Source organism: Zootoca vivipara, chromosome 5 (assembly GCF_965207765.1).
Source record: "Zootoca vivipara chromosome 5, rZooViv2.hap1.1, whole genome shotgun sequence".
Classification (NCBI taxonomy): domain Eukaryota; kingdom Metazoa; phylum Chordata; class Lepidosauria; order Squamata; family Lacertidae; genus Zootoca; species Zootoca vivipara.
In genome coordinates, this window is record NC_142588.1 from 84,957,935 (window position 1) to 84,979,571 (window position 21,637).

Sequence of the window (21,637 nt, forward strand, 5' to 3'; positions counted from 1 at the left end):
GTTGCTAGTTTATTGGAGTTTTTTTTTTAAAAAAAAATGTTTAGTGCTTTAAATGTTTAAATGGTGCGCATGTGCCCAAAGTCAGACCACAAACAATTTATGTTGTGATTTAGCTCTTCGGTAGGCTGCATAAGAACATCCCCTGTGATAATTCAGAAAGGAGTGCATTGATTTTGCGCTCAACACTAGGATCTTAATCAATTAATTCTCTTTTGAAAATTCGCTCCACATTTGTTCCAAACATCTTCCTAGCTTTAGTTGTTGTGGTTCTGTTTTTGAAACTACATTTCGCTGTCTCCACGAGATGTTTGTAAATCATCTTAAGACTAATTGACAAGGCAACTCAAGCCTTAATAACAACAAGAAATATACTTCATTGATTAGCAATGAATTTATTTAATCCTGCAAACCATCTCTCTGGCAGTCTGCGTTCTGCCCACAAGGCAATGGGATCCCCGGGGTGAAAAATATTACTTACACTTGTCCCAGGGCATGGTCTAAAAGCTCATGAAGCCACTGCCTTGCTGAAGCTAAGCAGGTTTGGTTCTGCAGGAGTGACCACCTACGAACCACATGTATTGTATATCCTGCCTTGGATTCCAAGATGGAAGGAAGGTGGAATATAAATGTGAGAAGATGAAGGGGAAAATAATGTTAACAAACTAATGCTAATGTTTAACTTTTACTTGTGTGTCTTCCCAGCTTTCTCTGCTGGAAGAGGCAGGTTTTGGAGGTGCCCTTCTTTATGTCGATCCTTGCGATTTACCGAAGACTCAGAACCTGAGCGAGAAAGCATTTATGGTGTCCTTGAACGGTGGAGGTGATCCTTCTACACCAGGGTACCCAAGTATTGGTGAGTATTACAAAGGGTATTTCCCCACTGCATACTGCTGTTTTGTTAAGCTGTTGGTTGAAAACTGGTGCATTAGAAGCATGGGGTAATGGTGGCCCGTAGGCCCTGCTGCTTGCTTATATTTATTTTGCTCCCCTTCGGTATGTGCACCCCAGGCTGACAGGGGCAAGCCCAGTCCATTTCACCACCTGAGGCTCTTGTGTTTCTGCCCCCTGAGGTGGCTGCCTTACGCTGCCTCATCTGTGGGGTGGCTCTGCAGACTCCTGAGATGTTGCTGGAAGCTGCTGCTGCCACTTCTCCACCAGCGACAGAGGCAGTGGGGTGGGAAGAGGGTGCCACCCAAGGCAGCTGCCTCAGGGACAAACCAGCCCTGTCTGGATGTTACCCAGACTGCATGATTGTACATGCACACCTGGGAGGGAATTCCGGGTGCTAATTTTAGCTGAATGGGTCTTACCTCTGGGAAGATATGCATAGGGTTTTGACTGCATGAGATGAATTTATGTAAGAAATTGAATCTTCTCCAGGGAATGGGAAAGTCCTGAAGTCCTGAATATATGTACGGCTGCTCAGTGTTACTAGCTGAAACAAGTGGAATTTGCTACCAAGGAGTGTGGTGGAGTCTCCTTCTTTGGAGGTCTTTAAGCAGAGGCTTGACAGGCATATGTCAAGAATGCTTTGATGGTGTTTCCTGCTTGGCAGGGGGTTGGACTGGATGGCCCTTGTGGTCTCTTCCAACTCTATGATTCTATGATTCTAAGTGGCTTAGAAATTCTCTCTGTGTGTTTCTCTCTGCCTCAATCTGTCTCACTTTCTAGGTGCAATAAAAATTAAAGTTTTGTTCTCCTGCAATTCAGACCATCTCTCACCCATGTTGTCGGAATCCTACGAAGCTTTCCTTTTGTGCAATGCCCTTTTTATCACCTGTGCCTGGGAGTTTCATGGTGGTTTGGTGAAAGAGATCACTTTGAACCTTGTAAAAACAGCAGCAGCACCTGGAATCCAGAGTTGCCATTGCATTTAACAACATGGAAAATGCCCAGCACTGATTATCCCTGGACTCTGACTGGAGAGGCAGGTGGCCGCCTTAAAAAAAAAAAAAGCAGCAATCTGTGGCTAATTGGGAGGGGACAGGGAGCAAGTGACACGTCAGCTTTTTTGCAGAGAGAAAAGCAAAGTGTAGTTGATAGTGAATTATGCCAGCACCTACCACTGAGTATTGGCAGCTGGTGAATGCTCCTGTTCTGATAGAATATTGGCAAAAGCCCTGGTTGGAGAAAAGCTTCAAACTGCTGCTTCCCTTGTTCCTATTATGAGTCAAGCACCTGGATCCTCAAAATAGGGAATTATTTCACAGTAGCTTATATTCCATGCTGGGCTAAGCGGGCAACCAAGTTCAGAAAACTTGACCTTAGTGTGAGATCGTCTACTGGTCTTCAGAGAGCCAGCGTTAAGAGCCAGTGGTTAAGAGGGGTGGACTCGTAATCTGGTGAACTGGGTTCGATTCCCCGCTCCTCCACATGCAGCTGCTGGGTGACCTTGGGCTAGTCACACTTCTCTGAAGTCTCTCAGCCTCACTCACTTCACAGAGTGTTTGTTGTGGGGGAGGAAGGGAAAGGAGAATGTTAGCTGCTTTGAGACTCCTTAAGGGGAGTGAAAGGCGGAATATCAAGTCCAAACACCTCCTCCTCCGCTTCTTCTTCTTCTTCTTCTTCTTCTTCTTCTTCTTCTTCTTCTTCTTCTTCTTCTTCTTCTTCTTCTTCTTCTTCTTCTTCTTCTTCTTCTTCTTCTTCTTCAACTGGTAGGTCAGGACCCACTTGATCCAAGGTCAGTCACAACTACCACTGTGCAAATATATGGCAGTAGATCAAGGGATGGGTCCCCAGGTGCATGTTTGGGTTAAAAGTGGGACCCCAAAAGTTTGAAGATACCTGGTCTACTTGGGTATATTGTCTTCCTGTTCCAACTTCTCTTCGCAGGCACTTTTGTCTGCTCAAATTACAAGGCCTGTGGATTTGGGGAGCTTGATAATTTCAGTCTTCACAGTTTCCTATACAAAATTCAACTTCTCTGCACCTCTTGGACTAATGTTTGGAACACAACTATATTTTAAATGTTGCAGCCCAGCTCTCAGAAGTTAAAACATATCAAGCCAGGCATTTATATGTGTCTCTGAATATGGATGTTTGTGCCTGGCAGTTCCAGACTGACCTCAGTTTGTGCATTTAGTGTGGGGGGGGGCACCAGGATTGTGGGACTCTTTACATAGTGAAATCAAATTGGCATTATTTGTCCTGAGTTTCAGTATGTTTAATGGCAATGACGCCCACCTGAGAGGTGCCAGAACTGAGTCCCGGCGAGTTCTGACTAGGTATAGGTATGTAAGTGTGTGTGACATGTTCCTCTGTAGCACAGCTCTCCTCTGTTGAGCCCAAGGCAGGATTACATGGCTAGGCTGAGAGCTGGTGGTTGGCCAAAGGTCACCCCAGGGAATTTCATGGATTAACAGGGAATTAAATCTGGGTCTGTCCATCTGTCCCCAGCCTGCCACCCCCACCCTGCTGGTCCTAGTCCAGCACTCAAACCAATATACCATGCCTAGATTAATGAAAAAAATAGAATGCAACAGAATTGCAGGCAAAAAAAGCGTGTTGAAGTTAATGCAGGCCAGAGGTAGGTTCATCCACCTGTATTTCTAACCCTGCTGTAGCTGCAGCAGAAGCTTGAGACTGTGTCCCCATCCCTGCTAGGGTTGCCAGTCTCATTAGTGGACAGGACTTCTGTGCCTTTAATTGCCCTGCTCTCTTTTGAGTCTGGAAACCTTAAAGAGAAATCAGCAGACCCCTTGTTTAATTTCCAAGCAAAGGGTCTGCTGGTTTCTCTTTAAGGTTTCCAGACTCAAAAGAGAGCAGGGCAATTAAAGGCACAGAAGTCCTGTCCTCTATTGAGTCTGGCAACCCTAATCCCTGCTATGTGAGCCAGTTTCAGACTCAAGGTGCCTGTTACATGGTGGGATGTGTTTCGCCCGTCTTGCTCTTTTCTCAATGTTTTCCTCTAACTGTTTGGTGGCAGCGGTAGCGGGGAGGGAGGGAAGGACCATTATGATCCCCACTGTGAAATTGTAACAAGGTTCCATCAAGAATATTTGGTGTGGTTACTTGTCCAGACACCGGAGATCTGACTTGAATTGGCACTAAATCAGCCGAAGCAACAGTGCTGTGACGCTGCATGACTGGAATGGCAAAGGAAGATGTGTGTGTGTGTTGAGGGAGGGGGAGGGGGGAGGACAGTCAAGAGAAATATTTGCCTCGTTGTCATCGAAGGGTGTTAGCTATTCACAGCATGAAATGCTATGACAGCGCAGTGGGAAGGCATTGAGCAATTTCTCGGCATCTCAGCCTACCTGACCTGGTGTTCTTAAGCACTGCCCTGGGGAGTGACAGAAGTAAATGTGGCAGCCTCCAGCTTTTCCTCTTGTTCATTTCACGAGGAACGTTTGAAGAATGGCTTGCTGTTTATCTGTTCACTTGACCTCACAACGTTTTATGTAGCTGCCATGAAAAGTAAAGTTAATTGAAACGGTTACACCACCTCTAGGACTAAGGGTCTACGGGTCCAGACCGTATGCACTGATTTTTATTTTTTTTTTTTTTTATGGATGCATCAAATGCTCTTTGGGGGGGTTCATAGAATACAACCAGAGATTTTGCAGGAGGGAAAACTGCATAGGCATGTGTGTGTATTTGTGTGTGTGTGTGTGTGTGTGTGTGTGTGTGTGTGTGAGTGAAATGGATGGTTCGTGCCAAGCCTTTAACATTGTTTGCACATCTTTACAAGTCTGTAAATATGAGCTCTTGCCTCTTAAAGTCAAAGTCTTTTTTTTTCACCCCATCTAGAAACACAGCAGGGAATTCTTTTTTGCCTTCCTGGCTGCTTGTTAAAAGTTTGTCACAAGAACAGTGCAAATCACTTGACCCCCTCTGCTCATCGGATGCATTTATCCTTTATTTCTTGTATTTATATTCCGCCTTCCTATGCAATATGTTGCCAATGGAGGTTTACTGGCATTCGTCCCTCAGTGAAGGCTGCCAGAATAAAAACAGAAGGAAAAAAAATCCCAAATCTGTCTGTATTCTTAATAAAAGGGCAGACTTATCAGGATTCAGCTACAGGGAATTGCAGAATGAATAAACACTCATATGTTTATTGTGGGTTGCCCGTGGCCACTGGGAGAAAGGGACAATGGGCTAGATGGGCCTCTGGTCTGATCCAGCTGAGTTCTTCTTATGTACACCCCTGGCCCTGTAGGAATTCCTTATGGTAGGGTTGCCATATCCTGGACATACCCAGAATACTGTAGTCGGAAGTAGTGTCTGGTTGGAAATCAGTAAAATGTCTGGGGAAATCTGGACATATGGCAGGCCATGTCGGCAGTGTCGGTTCTGCCAATTTCCTTCAGAAAATAGCTCAACAATTTTGCTTTTGTGTCCGAATTTTCACTTTTTGAAATATGGCAACCCTACCGTACGGAAGCTCAGTTTTTGCTGAAATCGCACAGTTGTTTCTAATGAGCAAACTTGCCTTTAAATGTGTCAGGGACAGGGCAGAGGAGGAATGGAGACCGCCTCCCCATCCTGACCCTCCCAGGGAGGAGGAAGAGGAAGACGGTATAGATTTACAACAGGGGATTGAAGGAGGTCGCAACTCAGAGGCAGATGAGGGGGAAAACTTGGGAAATCATGGGAGAGCCAGAACAACAATTGGCTGACACGTTGTTAGAAAGCATTCCAGACCACCCTTCCATCTCCCAGAACCTGGGGTGCCTTGAAAGTAGCAAAGGGGTCAAAGATAGAGAGCAGGTAGCAGCACCCGTAGAAGTGACAAATGAGGAAGTGGGGGAGACTTACTCAGGACAACGCCATTATCCAAGAGGCTTGGTTCTATAGCCTCTCTCTGAAATTGCTGCATAAAAAAGGATGTTAAGAATCCTTCCTTTTATATTCTGCCAGCCTCCTGACAAAATGCTTGGTTTAGGAAAACCCTACGACTAAGATTTGATACAGGAATCAGCCCACTGCCTCCTGTTTGAGAAAAGTTGCTAGACTTAAAGGAACATAGGAAGCTTCCTCTTACTAGGTCAGACCATTGGTTCATCTATAGCTCAGTATCATCTTTACCACACACACTCTGGCCATGACCACCAGTGTGGCATGCAGCCCCCAGGAGGTGGCCCTTGAGGGAATGCATACCTTGGACTGAAAAGGGGTCCCCAACCCTGGTGTATGGGATGAGGAAGGAGAAAGGATGAGGCCCAGAAGAGAAAAATGGCTGGCCATGAGGCCTTCTTCAGACTCGGAAATGCAGCGGAACAAGAGACCCTCCAAGTGCTCCTATTTTCCAGATTTATTTAAAAAAACCCACCCCAGTTTCTGATTTGATCCCAGAATGTCCCGCTTGTTGTTAGGATGTCCCTATTTTCATCAGAGAAATGTTGGAGGTTTTGGAATTATCTGACCCCAGAGCCATCTGAAGGCAGCCCTGTACAGGGAAGATTTTTAATGTTTAATGTTTTTGTATATGTTGGAAGCTACCCAGAGTGGCTGGGGCACCCAGTCAGATGGGCAGGGAATAATAATAATAATAAGATAAGATAAGATATGATATCTTTATTGTCATTGTCCCCTTGCGGGAACAACGAAATTACTCGGTTGCTACATCCACTCAGATAAAGCATTCCGCATAATCCAAAATTACAAAACCTAATTAAAAACAGTAAATATAATACAAAATAACAAGTAAAATAAGATGACTTCAAAGTCCAGGCTTTCCATTTAAGGCCAGAATCGCTCTAGAGAAGAAACTGTTCCTGAGACAGCTCGTTCTTGCCTGCATTGTTCTATATCTCCGTCCCGATGGCAGGAGCTCAAAGAAATGGTGACCAGGGTGCATTGGATCTCTTGATATGTCTATAATAATAAATAATAATAATAATAATAATAATAATAATAATAATAATAGAATAAAGGTAAAGGGACCCCTGACCATTAGGTCCAGTCGTGACCGACTCTGGGGTTGCGCGCTCATCTCGCATTATTGGCCGAGGGAGCTGGCGTACAGCTTCCAGGTCATGTGGCCAGCATGACAAAGCCGCTTCTGGCAAACCAGAGCAGCACACGGAAACGCCGTTTACCTTCCCGCTGTAGCGGTTCCTATTTATCTACTTGCATTTTGATGTGCTTTCGAACTGTTAGGTTGGCAGGAGCTGGGACCAAGCAACGGGAGCTCACCCCGTCGCAGGGATTCGAACCGCCGACCTTCTGATCAGCAAGCCCTAGGCTCAGTGGTTTAGCCCACAGCGCCACCTGGGTCCCCAGTAATAGAATAGGATGTCCCTATTTTCATCGGAGAAATGTTGGAGGGTGTGGAACAATAAGGAAGGGGGCCCCCACCCAAGGTCCAAGAGTGGCCCATCTGAATAATGATAGGAAGATCCGTAGGGTGAGTCTTTCCTATGTGGGTTTTTCTTGCCTGCACTGTTTTCAGTCACTTGGGCTGTTGCTGTTTTATCCGAGTGCTGTAATTCAGAGCATTCTCCTAAGCTGAAATCTCTCATCAGGTATATATATATATATATATATAACTCAGTAAATGAAGATATTGAGAAAAGCTATTTACCAGGCTTCCTGTGTAAATAGCAAGACATCACTACTACAAGGAGTAAGAACCCCATTCCTGAGATAAGCCACTCGGTAATGGGATTTCTATCTCTGCCATTGGGTGGAGGGAGAGCGAAACAAACAAACAAAATATCATAAGGAAATGCTGAGAAAGCATCAGCGGTGAGATGGCTGCTATCTGTTTCTGAAATGCTGAAATACAACAGCTTAGTTCAGTAAATACCTTACGCTCTTGACAGAAGTTTCTAGAGAAATGCCCTTCTAAAAAATTTATCGGGCAAGTTATAGCAGTAGCAAAACCATGCTTTATATACGTGTTACTCTATGACAGCATGCATTGCACTGAGCTGTCCCATCATTTATTTGAGAACCACAGTTTGTTGGTTTACATTATGATGTCTCTCTCTCTCTCTCTCTCTCTCTCTCTCTCTCTCTCTGTGTGTGTGTGTGTGTGTGTGTTACACACAGCATTTGTAGTACCGTGGTTAGAGTGTAAGACTAGAAGCTAGGAGACCAGGGTTGAAATCTCCAAGCTCATTTGGTGACCTTGGGCCAGCCACTGTCTCTGAACCTAACCTTTCTCACAGGTTTTTTTTTGGTGGTGATTAAATGAGGAGGGGAAGAACCATCTATGCCACCTTGAGCTCCTTTGAAAAGAAGGTGGGATATAGAATCTCAACTAAAGCATCCATGGTAGTTGGTCATCCAACCTCTGCCTATAAATCACCAAGAATGGAGAGTCCACCACCTCTCATGGGGGACCGTTCTACTGCTGAACAGCTCTTAACCTTCAGAACCTTCAGAAAGCTCTTCCTGATGTTCCTTTCTTGTAACTTGAAGCCATTGGTCCAGGTCCTACCACCTGGAGCAGGAGAAAAGAAGCTTGCTCCATCCTCTAAGTGACAGTCCTTCAGGTATTTGAAGGTGGCTATCCTATGTTCTCTCAGTCTTCTTGTCCCCAGGCTAAACATACCCAACTCCTCATAAGGCTTGGTTTCCACACCCTTGATCATCTGGTCTCCCTCCTCTGCATATATGGATAGATGAATATATATTTTTTCATCAAGTCACCCACTGTTCTCTCTCTCTCTCTCCCTCTCCCCCCTCTCTCCCTCCTGTTTGTTTCCTTTTTTCAAAAACAAGAATTTGGGGCAAAAACAGCCAACTTTGTGAAACTGTAGCAAAAGCCAGCAGAACGCTCAAGAGGGATTCACGAAAAGCCCTTGACACTTACTGCTTTAGTAGTGTGGCATTGTTTAATTGAGCATAGTCAATTATTCTGCAGTATTTACAGAGGATCATTTAGAATATGCATAAGCACACAGACTGTGATTGAAATTTATGCCAATTTATTTGTAGTGAGAACAAGAATCCCATACTCTTCGTTGGCTGTTGTTTTTTAATCTGAGGTTTCTTCTTGCCTTCCTCTGCTTTTCTGATATTTCATTCCCTTGGAGACATAGAGATGAACAGGCAAAAATAACTGGAAAAATCTGCAAAATCTAGCAGTTTCAATCACACATATGCATCGTGGCATAAGGTGTTTCCTTGTAAATCATCTCAACTTTCACAAGATTTCTATAGCCCTTACTTGTATGGTCCTTCAAGGAGATATATAGCATAGAACTTGGAATTTAAATAGCCACATAATTCCCACCCCGCTTGCATATTTGCCTTTGCAGCTGTGAGAGCAATCTGGTAAAAACACTCCGCTTTTAGTTTGTTTTTGTTCCTTTTTTATATTGAATCCTTTCATAACAAACTCTCAAAACCATTTCATATACAGAGACCACTCTCCCAGTATGTGTGATCAAAATGGAAGTAATAGTATTTGCATGTTGTTAAGATGATGAGATCCCACTTCCTGTGCTGCCTAGCCGCATAGTCCAAACACAGCGGTGAAGAATTTCTGCAAGTAGGACAGGATAGGAACAGAAGAAGGAAAAGGCAAACTTTGCACCTTAGAAAAATGTATGATGCTTTCAAGTGCTGCTTGTCAATGGTTGTGTGCAAGTGAAACAAAAGCAGGGTGTGATTAGTGTATTTAGACCACCTGTGCTCAAAATATTTGTTATGCCCACCAAAAAAGTTTTCTGTGTAACTTTTGACTCAGATAGAACCTTAAACCTTGTCATGCTGAAATTTCCCCTGGTCTTCAGGCAGAAAGGAAACTCAGTTCTGATATTCTGTTTGGTCTTTGCAGAGGAAGAGGAGCTAATTCTTATGTAGATCAGAAGACCAGGTTAAGGACAAGAGCTTCAGCAGTCAAATAGCAGCAGCTCCTCTTTAATTTTGGCAACAGGTGCCTGCAGATTGACAGCTTGCAACATTTCTGATTTATGGTCAATGTGATCCTTACAGCTGCAGCACAAAGCTGCTTTTAATCGTATCACATGGTGGCCTTTGTTTACCACATAGGGAGATGTGCATCCATAATGGTTTGCCTCCCAGGGCAGCAGAACAAATTCCACAGTGCTTCACACATAGTGCGGGCTGGGCTGGGCTGGGGACTCTGTGCTGGAAACCAATTCCCCAGCTGTACTTTTGTTGGGCTTCCGTCAATCAGCTTCCCCCACCTTTCCATGCCCTCCCTTGCCTACCCTCCAGACACCCATACTATATTTTCTCATTTTACCTGTCTAAAACCCAATTAAACTGATATTCCCCCTGAGCTTCCACCGGCCTGCATGAAGCAATGAGATATCAGTGCCATTCATGCATGGGGGGAAATAACACTCCAAAAAGTAAAAAAAAAAAAAAATGATGGAAGGGGAGGGGCATGGAACACAGCGGGGGGAGGGGAAAGCAAAGGCACATCTATTTGTTCTTTTCTCATTCTTTCCTTCCTATAGCATTCTGTTTGGCTTCTTTAGACCATGCAAAGTTGTCACCTGAAAGTCAAATAGATTTTGTATATGCTTCTCTATGTGTGCTTTTGAGGGGGATTATAAGAATTTGCCTGGAACCAGGTTGTTGTTCACCCCCCCCCCTTCCCTTCCTCCCATCTCACTTCTAGAAATTACAAGCTGATCATCTCTGTTATTAGAGCGCTTGCTTATTAATGCTGTGTAATGAGCTAATCAGGGGATACTTTTTTCCTTTCGTGATGAAGATCAAGACTGAGGGTGGTTGGGAGGGAGTTGGTGATTTGGCTCAGAAGATCAGGCTCATGCTGGAAAATCCTCCTGGGAGTCATGGAATAAGACTAGCACCTAACGCCCAACATTTTTAGAGGAAAATGGGGGGCACCATCTTGGTGACCCCATCACTCACCCCCTTCATTGCTGCTGACCTCTTCCTTGTTCACCACAGCAACCCACTCACTCGCTTCTCTCCTCTCTCCCCCTCTTACCTTTGTCTGCCATGTTCGCCTCCTGCTCTGCAGCCTCGGGAGATGCCATGTGGTCCAGAGTGGCCTGGGGAAGGTCGCCCCGAACACAGAAGCAAAAGCGGGGCATCCAACATTGAGATCAGAAGCAGGGGTGGCTCAATCCTGGATGTCCCGGTGAAATCGGGACACTTGAGGGGTATGCTAGTCCACTAAATAACAGGAAGTGATGGGTAGGAATAAATGGCATGAAAGGGGGATGAGATAGATTCATGGAGGCATTGTGCAACATAGCCCAATGGTCCATCTACTCCAGCATCCTCACAGTGGCCAACCAGATGCTTGTGGGAACCCACAAGCAGGATACAAGCCCAAGAGCACTCTTCCCCTCCTGTGGTTGCCAGCAACTGCTATTCAGAAGCATTGCTGTCTCCAGCTGGTGGAGGCAGAGCATAGCCATCATGACTGGAAGCGATTGATAGCCATCTCCTCCATGGATTTGTCTAACCCTCTTTTAAAGCCATCTAGGTAGGAGGTCCGTATAGTTAAAGCTATGGTTTTCCCAGTAGTGATGTATGGAAGTGAGAGCTGGACCATAAAGAAGGCTGATCACTGAAGAATTGATGCTTTTGAATTATGGTGCTGGAGGAGACTCTTGAGAGTCCCATGAACTGCAAGAAGATCAAACCTATCCATTCTTAAGGAAATCAGCCCTGAGTGCTCACTGGAAGGACAGATACTGAAGCTGAGGCTCCTCCAATACTTTGGCCACCTCATGAGAAGAGAAGACTCCCTGGAAAAGACCCTGATGTTGGGAAAGATGGAGGGCACTAGGAGAAGGGGACGACAGAGGACGAGATGGTTGGACAGTGTTCTCGAAGCTACGAACATGAGTTTGACCAAACTGCAGGAGGCAGTGCAAGACAGGAGTGCCTGGCGTGCTCTGGTCCATGGGGTCACGAAGAGTCGGACACGACTAAATGACTAAATAACAACAACAACAAAGGTAGGAGGCTAACACTGCCTCCTGGGGGAGTGAGTCGAACTATGCACTGTATGAAGGAGTACTTATCTGTCAATCTTCCAACATTCAACTGCAATGGATGTCAACAAGATGTGGCTTCAGCAGAGAGGTAGAAAAACTTTGTTCTATCCACTTTCTCCACTTGTATAATGTCGCCTCTTGTTCAACTTTTCTCTAAACTTAAACGCTGCAACCTTTTTTCACAGGGGAATACAGAGGTGGGGTAGCATCCAGAGGGGCACAGCCCCACTGTTCCAAGACCCATCCCTGCTATTCGTCACCTTGCCATTGATGCAGCCAACTGGCTGATTGCCCGCCCATGGTGATGGTGATAGTGGCTGTCACTGGAGCCCTGAGCAAACCCTGCAAACTCTCTGCTGACTTTATTATTCAGGTCCAGTCCCTAATGAGGCAATGGGGAGTTGGGGAATGTGTGTGCAACCCAGAGGCCCCTGATAAGCATTGCTGCTGGTCTCCTTCATCCAGTACTTGTCACAAGACTAGAATATAAACAGCACTGGTCAGGTGCAGCATGGCTTAACTTGCTTGAAGAATGAGCGAGGTGGAAAGACGGACACAGAATACAAAAAAGGAAGTTGGAGTGGCATGCGTTGCCTTGCTTAGAGTGAAGAGGAGAACAGATTCTTCTTCGGGCATGCAGAATGATCATCTCAGGTGCAAGGCTGCTAGAGTAGTCTGTTGATGGGTGACTAGGGAACTGTAGACCCTTGCCGATTCCGGAAGCTTGGACCTGGTTTAACTTTATGCTGAGTTAATAGACACTGGCTTGCTTTATGCCACCTTGCTGTGCTTAGGATTGCTGCCTAAGTGGATCAAATCAGATGTGCTGGGGATTGCTTTATTTGGTAGAAAGATAAAGGTATCTGAATGTCCTGGAGGTCTTATGTGGGCATGCATATAAATACAATCGTACCTTGGTTGACGAATGCCTTGCGACTCGAACGTTTTGGCTCCCGAACGCCGCAAACCAGGAAGTGAGTGTTCCAGTTTGTGAACGTTCTTTTGAACTCAAAAGTCCAACATGGCTTACACGACTTTTGATTCACTGCTGGAACTTCCTGTAGTGAGGATTTCTCTCATTGATCAACCTTGCAGTGCCTAGGCTTAAGTTTCTGCTTTGCACGCTGTCCCAAGCATTTTTGGAGCTGAGATGCTTGGGGTATATTTAAAATAACAACAAGGCTGTGCTCAGTAGCAAATTCATCAGAGCTGGTGTTTATGAGAGGCAAATGCTGGGAGCTTCCAAAGCCTGCCCACCTGCAAGCTTCCCAAAATTTATTCTCCTGGCTCTGCAGGTGAATCTGAGAGCAGCTTTAGGAAGCTCACTCACCTCTAGCAAACATCTAACACTCTTGCTGTAACTGCAGATAAAAGTTTTGAAACAGCTGATATGTGGATTCTCCCTGTAAATTATATAGTATCTTTATGTCCTTCCGTTTTTAATCTTCCGTTCTGTGTGGGGGTTTTTTGTGTGCTTTTTCTCAACTGACTTGTGATAAAGTTCAGTATCTGTTTCACCTGATATGGAATTGTGTGCATCCCGAGGCATGTAGTGCTAGGAGGCTGGGACCACACACCGCGGCTCCCAAAAGCTGCCATGCAAACACCTGCGTGTGCACCTGCATCCAAATCAGCAGGCTGATTGTTTAAGCAATTAAAGGTGTAATTAGGTTTATAATTGAACTTTTGCCTGGCGTGTATTCTGAATCTGGCAAGCAAGGATAAACCCACCAGTCTTTAGCCCAGCTTGATATCTGTTCAAGCTCATTGCTAGCCAGGCTTAGCAGATATATGCATTTGACTAGTGGGGGTGGGGGTAAGCCTCAGGTTTTATTTATATGCAGGCACACATTTTGTGGTCCCGCCATCTTAGGCAATGGAGACTTCTTTGCAGCTATTTTTACCCTGCTACTTATATTGCTATTTTACCTGCTACAATCACAACCGTTTCCCTCTCCCTTCTCCTCTTTATTTGGATAAGTTATGATTAAAATGGATTTCTTTTGCAAGTCTCTCTATAGGATACTGTACTTGTAAAAGAAACCAAAAAAGGTATTAAATCTGTAAGTAAAATAAGTTCCCAACTACATTTTCTCGAAAGCAATTTGTTTCTGAGTGATTCGAGATAAAAACTGTTGCATTATGATCTTTGTCAGTAACCGTATGAAGGGGAGTTCAAAAGAAAATGGGACCATCATTCTCATTTGTTTACTGCCATGTTTTCAGGAACTGAGTCTTAGATTTGCCATTTATTAAGCCAGCAAGGCCACCCTCCCCAGTTTCTTTAAAAAAAAAAAAAAGGCTATGCAGGCTGATTAGATAGAGAGGAGCAGATATTTGCCTCTCCTGTGTAGCATCCAGGCTAACCACACATTAAGGTGGCTCTCTCCGGATCCCCAATTTCTGCTTGCTTTGGCGTTCTATTTCTGCTCTAAACGTGTCCATGTTAACTTGTATAAAAGTAAGGCACCTGACATCACTATATAGGAAGGTGCCTTATCTTGAGGAAGCTCATTTGTCTGTCTAGTCAAGTCTTATCTACACTGCCTGGCCATGGTCCTTCGGGGGTTTAGATAGATGTTTCTCCCAACTCTGCCTGGAGATACCAAGCATCATACCTGGGACATTCTGCATGCAAAGCAGATAGTCTGTGACTGAGCCGCTGCCTTGCCCATCATCCCTTAGTACCAGAGTTTTATCGACTCTTGAAGTACGGGCACCAGAACCTTCCTGTGTTCAGAAATGGGCACCTGACCAAAATGACTGATAGTCAAGTGGGTGGGAGGGAGAGAGAGAGAGGTGCCATTCAAAACTTTACTCTATGAATTTTGCAATGCAGTTCTCCTACCAAGTAATGTGTACAGAAATGCATATACTTAAGTAAAAATGCATTTTTGTTGTTTAGTTGTCTTAGTCATGTCCAGAGCATGCCTTGGAAACTCTCACTTTCTTCTCAAAGCTTCTCCTTTTTTATGAAAAACCCAGCCCGATGGGCGGGGTATAAATAATAATAAATATATTATTATTATTATTATTATTATTATTATTATTATTATTATTATTATTATGTCCGTGGAGTTATCCTGGCAAGATACTGGAGTGGTTTGCCAGTTCCTTCTCTAGGTGGATCACATTTAGTCTAAACTATGACCAGTCCATTTTGGGTGGCCCTGTACGGCATAGCTCATAGCTTCTCTGAGTTATTCAAGCCCCTTTGCCACGACAAGGCAGTGGGAAATTGCATATACCAATCACATGTCTATATTAAACAAACTTGCATGTAAAAATGTGTATATTAGCTAAAGCTGCATGCAAAAATGCATACATTAGGAAAAATTCACACTAAAGAGTTTTCGTGAGGACTTTCCCCCTCTTCAATCACAAACTGATGCAGAAATCTGGAGAACCGAACATATGGTTGGAAAAGGAAAAAAAAAAGGAAATGGAAATTGACCAATTCATCCAACCCTCCTAAAGGGCCTTCCAAGATCTGGATCTGGCATTGCTGAATGGTGCAGTAATCACCACTACCTTTAGCATGGGAGTCGTGTAAATTGTTGCTCCCCTGCTGGCAATGAAATCCCTGGGCTGTTCTTCTGCACCTATCCTGTGGGAGAGATGTCAGCATGTCACTCACTGCTTCACCGTGGAATGGGCACGATCACCATTCAGTTTGTTTTGTTTTATTTGCTGCAAAAGTATCTATCCTCTATCCTAAAGCCGGATGAGAAGGGCAGTGTGGAGAAATGGAAGCTTGTTTGGTCTTGGCACAGAGCAGCACCTCAGCGTCGATTGAGTGAATCATACAGATCACTTTCCCTGTGGCAGTCCCATTCGAGTAAGTGGCCTGCTTCTCACCAGCTGGCACCGCCGCTCCTGTGACTGTAGCTACTTTTTATATATCTTCGCAAAGTGCTGACAGCTAGAATTGCCACTGAATGGTGTCCTAAGTGGAATTTGAAGTGAATTTGGGAAGGTCTGCTCAGGAAGAGCTTCCAGGGAAGGAACCTGATAAAGATTGCTGAAACTTCCTCCCAGAGGGAGGGAAGGAGTATCCGCAGTGTCTGAACACAGAGCATAGGAATGAAGAGATCCACACACACACATACCACACCCCAGTTGTCATTTTTTACTGCGCATTCATGATGATTTGTGCTCCCAGTGGTATCAGAGCAGTTGTACATGATCCTGCTTTCGATACTGTTGGCACCTCCAAATGAGGGCATGTCCTGTAGCTTCATGCCAACGTCCTGTCAGTTTTAAAGGCACAAATGTTTTGGTTTCTGTTTTTTCTACTGCTTTGGCTGTGCCATAGTTGCAAGAGCATCCCCTCCCCGTGGCAAGAAGCCAATGGCGTTTGGAAAGTGTCACAGAACAACTGATAAAGTGAAAAGGCATATGGCCCAGGTTAAATGCACCCCTAACACAATATTATTGCATCGACAACATTTTACAGAATGAAAAAAATAGCAACATCCCCTCACTAGTCTCCACCACTGGTGGAAAAGTGGCTCTGGGAACAGTGCCTGCTTCTGCTCAGACCTCACCAAAATATTGTGAGATCTTTTGGAGTGCATGAGATCTCGTGAGATTTCGGTGACATCTTGAGGGATCTTACTGGAACCCACTGTTGTCAATGCCACTTTGCCTCAGGGGACAAAATGGAACACACCACCCCTGTTCTCAACCTTATCTGGAGATGCCACGGATTAATTCTGGGACTTCTTGCTTACAAGGTAGACTCTCTACCACTGAGCAATGACCCTTCCCCAAATGTTGCCAAATGTCTTTGTTTCCTAGCCTATTGGGTTCTCTCTCTCTCTCTCTCTCTCTCTCTCTCTCTCTCTCTCTGTGTGTGTGTGTGTGTGTGTTTGTGTGTGAATCTAGACCACCATGTTTGTTTGAAAATAGTGATTCTGTACCTCTGGACTGAGCTAAGGTTGCTGTTTTATTCTCTATTAGGGAAACAAGTTTTGCTTCAAATGCTTCTTCCATGTTGATGGTGGCATTGACAAGTGCATCTGTTCAGCGTATTTAGAAGAAAAAACCCTTCCCAAAGCCCCTTGTGTTCTGTGAAAAAAACTGCATTGAAGTAACTAGTATCTCAGAGTAATGCAAAGTAAGGATTTGCATATTTATTGAAAGCTGTGTGCTGCAGAGACCACACAGCTCAAAATGTGGAATGAACAAAAGTTTATGCTCTCAGTTGAGATTTCCCCCTCCTAATAGGTGTCGGCAAAAGGGCCCATTTTCCTGATGCCCATTCTCTCCTGATGTAATACTGGTAGGAAGGAGATCAATTTTTAAGAAATTTGAAGTGCCTCCTGTTGGTATTGAACGTACAGAGGCCATGCCAGTTTAAAATTTGCTTTGGAAGTGATTTCCCAATTCTCCTTATTTTTTTCCAGCAAGAGATTTTAATAATATTCTGTCCACTTAACTATAACGGAAGCAATATTGAAAGGCTATTAATGGTTAGGAGAGAGGCAGCTGTAATTTTTGCATGCTGTTAAGGTATTATGTAAAAGCTATTTTTACCTTTGTTATAACAATGGCACATTTGGGAAATGGGGTAGGGGAGCAAAATGGATAATGACTCAAAACTCCTTGTACCACTCAGACTCACGCCCCTCTGGGGAACATTAACAGAAGCAAGAAGTGTAAGTGGTATTTGAGCTCTACTTTCAGCTAACTAGGAAACAACAAGAAGAAGTTGTCTTGTAGAGCAATTTGCAGACCTGCCTTTGGGCAAGATGGATAACATGTTTATGGAAATCTGGGAGGACAGTTGCCTCTGTGTCAGAGCCCACAAACCTTTTGGGGATGGTTTCAGTTTTGAAGAGGTGCTGTGGGTGCTAGTAATAAAATGGCAGATGCTATGGTGTGGCCTAAACACAAAATGACTAAAGGAGCAGAAAAAGAGACATGCATACCCACCAACATTTCTCTGATGAAAATAGGGACATCCTGTTCCATACCCTCCAACATTTCTCCAATGAAAATGGGGTGTCCTATTCCATATCATCCAACACTTCTCCAATGAAAATAGGGGCGTCCTACCATACTCTCCAGTATTTCTCTGATTAAATTAGGGGCATTCTAAGGAAAAGTAGTGATGTATGGAAGTGAGAGCTGGACCATAAAGAAGGCTGATCGTCGAAGAATTGATGCTTTTGAATTATGGCGCTGGAGGAGACTCTTGAGAGTCCCATGGACTGCAAGAAGATCAAACCTATCCATTCTGAAGGAAATCAGCCCTAAGTGCTCACTGGAAGGACAGATCGTGAAGCTGAGGTTCCAATACTTTGGCCACCTCATTAGAAGAGAAGAATCCTTGGAAAAGACCCTGATGTTGGGAAAGATTGAGGGCACTAGGAGAAGGGGATGACAGAGGACGAGATGGTTGGACAGTGTTCTCGAAGCTACGAACATGAGTTTGACCAAACTGCGGGAGGCAGTGCAAGACAGGAGTGCCTGGCGTGCTATGGTCCATGGGGTCACAAAGAGTCAGACACGACTAAACGACTAAACAACAACAACAAGGAAAAGTGGGACATTCCAGGATCAAATCAGAAACTGGAATAGCTTATGTAAAATTGGGACTGTCCCTGGAAAATGGACACTTGGAGGGTCTGGCATGACCACAAAATAGTGTAAGCAACCCCCCCCCCCACACACACACGCACACATGAACCGTCAGTGGAGAAAACGGTGCTTGCATCAGTTTGCTCACAGAGAGAAGAATTTTGCACTTCTCAGTTCAATGTGGAAGGGGAGGTGGATGTCCAATCCTGGCATCAATGAAATGAAAGCATATTCAGGGTTAGGGTTTCAGTGTCGGAGAGGCCAAGCTAGTGTAAATAGCAACTAAGCAGAAAGAGCAAGCAGTCTCTCATCCATTGTAGCTTCTACTGAGAAGCCATGAAGTGCCATTCATAAACAGTAGGGTCTGGGGTCAGTAGTGCTACCAAAGACACATATCCAACAGTCTAATGGCAAACTGATTGTTCTGGTGTGGATCTTTATGCAGCCCAAGCTTCACCGTGCACACTCAAGAGGGAGGTGTTAGGCTCAGGGGGACTCCAAGGCATGCAGAAAACAATAATAAGGAAAACACTGAGGGTTGAGAAACCCAGCAATTGCTCAGTAGAGATTGATCATGCTCACCAGGCCTAGAATGCTAACTGACCATTGCTGGGTGGAGATTTTGGGAGGAGAAATGGAATGGAAACTCTCCCAGCATGGGAGAGTTGTGCCACCAAATAATTTTGGTGCTTAGATGTCATGGTAGGTGGACCATTCAAATATTCTGTTCCATGTGTGGGTATCTAGAAGGACCTTGAATCATTGACTAGGAAGGCAAGAGAAGTATTCAGCAGGTAACAAATGAAATATACAAAGATGCCCTATACTGAGCCAGACCACTGGGTTCAATGCTGTCTATGCCAACAGGCAGTGTTTCTCCAGGTTTCAGACAAGGGACACTCCCAGCCCTATCTGGAGATGACTTGGATTTAACCAGAGGGACTTTCTGCATGCAAATATGCTCTACCACTAAGCTAAATCCATCCCATTAAGCATAACTGCACAAATTTTGGGAAGAGACCTAGTGTAAGAGGCCTTCTCTAGCCTACTGGTCTGGTACATTAAAAAAAAAACATGGATAAAAAGTCATTTTGGGGCAGTGCAACAGAGAAGGAGCGGTGTGTGATTTGACTTGCATGTCTGGAACACAGCTGATGTCTGAGGATGACACTATGGATCAATGTTTTCATTAATGGGGCTGAAAGAGTAATTAAGGCAAGAAGAGGAATTAGTGCCCCGGTATTAGACCAACATTCATTAAGAATTGATAATATGCATTTAACTGCTAATGACTTTAAGCATGCTAATGTTACAATTGCTTCCACCATTGATTTTCTGGGACACAATAATGTGTCCTTAGCTATTGTGTATGCTTTGTGTGATGATTGTATTGTTGATTCCGGGATGCTGATCTTCATCCAAATGAGGTGTTTCCAGAAGCCACACTTGTTAAATAGGACAGCCCTGCTAGGATGACTACAGAAGGAAGCAAGAGAATGGATAGGCCTGGGGATGTTGAAGTTCATTGCATGAAATCAAACTGCACATTCACAAGGTGGCAATTGCTGTTATGCTGAAGGTGATCTTCCAGGGATCCATTCTTCCACTGATATTTGCTATGAAAATGCTAGGAGAATTTTTGCTAATGTGATTTGCATACACCCAAATAAATAAATGCCTTTCTTGTAACTAGAGTAGGCTGCAAATTTAATCCAAAGCTACTCAAGGAAAAGACGCGACAATTTCAAAACGTATTTATTAACTAATAAATTTATATATTGCTTGTACACCAAAATGGCTTGTAAATGGTTCACAACTATAAAATCAATACAAATGTAAAATGCACAGTAACAGCTCCATCGGGGCACTAAAACATCCTTAATTAAAATATAAATCAATCAATTTAAAAGCATGACAATTAAAAGCATGACAATTAAAACACTTTAAAAAATCCACCCAGTTAAAACAATAAAATCAGAAATTCAGTTCAGAGGAATGTTCACCTAAACAAGCATGTCTTCAGCAGCCGGCAGAATGCCAATACTGATGGGGCGTCTCATATTTCAGTAGGGAGGGTATTCCACAATATTAGTGCCACTGGTGAAAAAAAGAAAAAAGAAGCCCACCTCCTTGTTATCACATTCACTGAATAGGAGGAGAGGATGAAGGAGTTGCGGGAAGCATTGAACTGGGGGCAAATATTGGTTGTCATGCCTCTTATTCTTGGTATTGGGGAGGACCAAAGAGTAGGGAGGATGCCTTGTCATGCAAGACAATGTTCTCATCATGTATATGCAGCCGACTTGCATACAGTTTGTTCATTTATACAAGTTGCGTGTGTAGACCTTTTAACCACCACCACCCCTAAATAAATTCAGACAAGACTCAAATTTTACTTTGGTTTTTGGCAGAATTTAGGCCACAAGTTTATTGATTACAATCAAGTGAGTGGTTGCATAGGCTCTGGTTCGACTAGCTCCCTGCACCCTTGCAGGTAGCACTGATCCTGGGCACCAACCATAGGTCAGCCTTGGATGAACACCTGGGACAGTGGCAAGCAGGAGCTCTGCTAGGCCTCCACCCAGATGTCCCCTGGGCTCAGGCTCTGGGCACAACCCCTCACAGGGAAGACCAACCATGAGTCCGTGGATTCCTTTAGCAGAATACACAATGCATAGGGATGGCTAGGCATCCTGCCACCCCTATCACCTGAACCAGAGCCTATCCACAACCTTACAAGTTGTGATGATTTGCTATGCGGAAGGCGAAACCCAAATGGCACCAGCCAATCAGCCAAGTGGGGGGAAATCCTGCCGTGCCCCTGTCCCAACGACAGGTGACACATAGAATCATAGAATCATAGAGTTGGAAGAGACCACAAGGGCCATCCAGTCCAACCCCCTGCCAAGCAGGAGACACCATCAAAGCATGATGGCAAACAAGGTCAAGCGCAAACCCTAAATATAGGGAGAGGTGGGCGGGTGTTCCGATGCACTGAGCCCAAAAGAAGAAGCTCAGGGACACGTGCATGGGCTTAAATAGAGGTCCCTCAATCGGTTTGACTGGCGCCCCTCTGGCCCAATTGCACCCAAGATCGAGGGACCTCTAATAGGGTGTTGTGGCTATCCAAACGTTCCCACCCACAACAC

The 21,637-nt window shown here is 44.5% G+C and overlaps 1 protein-coding gene across 4 annotated transcripts in view; it reads left to right on the forward strand.

The window, feature by feature from the left end:
- Window positions 1-21,637, forward strand: part of NAALADL2 (N-acetylated alpha-linked acidic dipeptidase like 2) — a 784,863-nt gene that overhangs the window by 525,639 nt on the left and 237,587 nt on the right. For all 4 annotated transcript variants that reach the window (XM_035134128.3, XM_035134127.3, XM_035134124.3 and 1 more), the window contains one exon: window positions 703-853. In XM_035134128.3, the coding sequence (XP_034990019.3) occupies window positions 703-853 (151 nt within the window). The remainder of the gene's footprint in view (window positions 1-702; window positions 854-21,637) is intronic.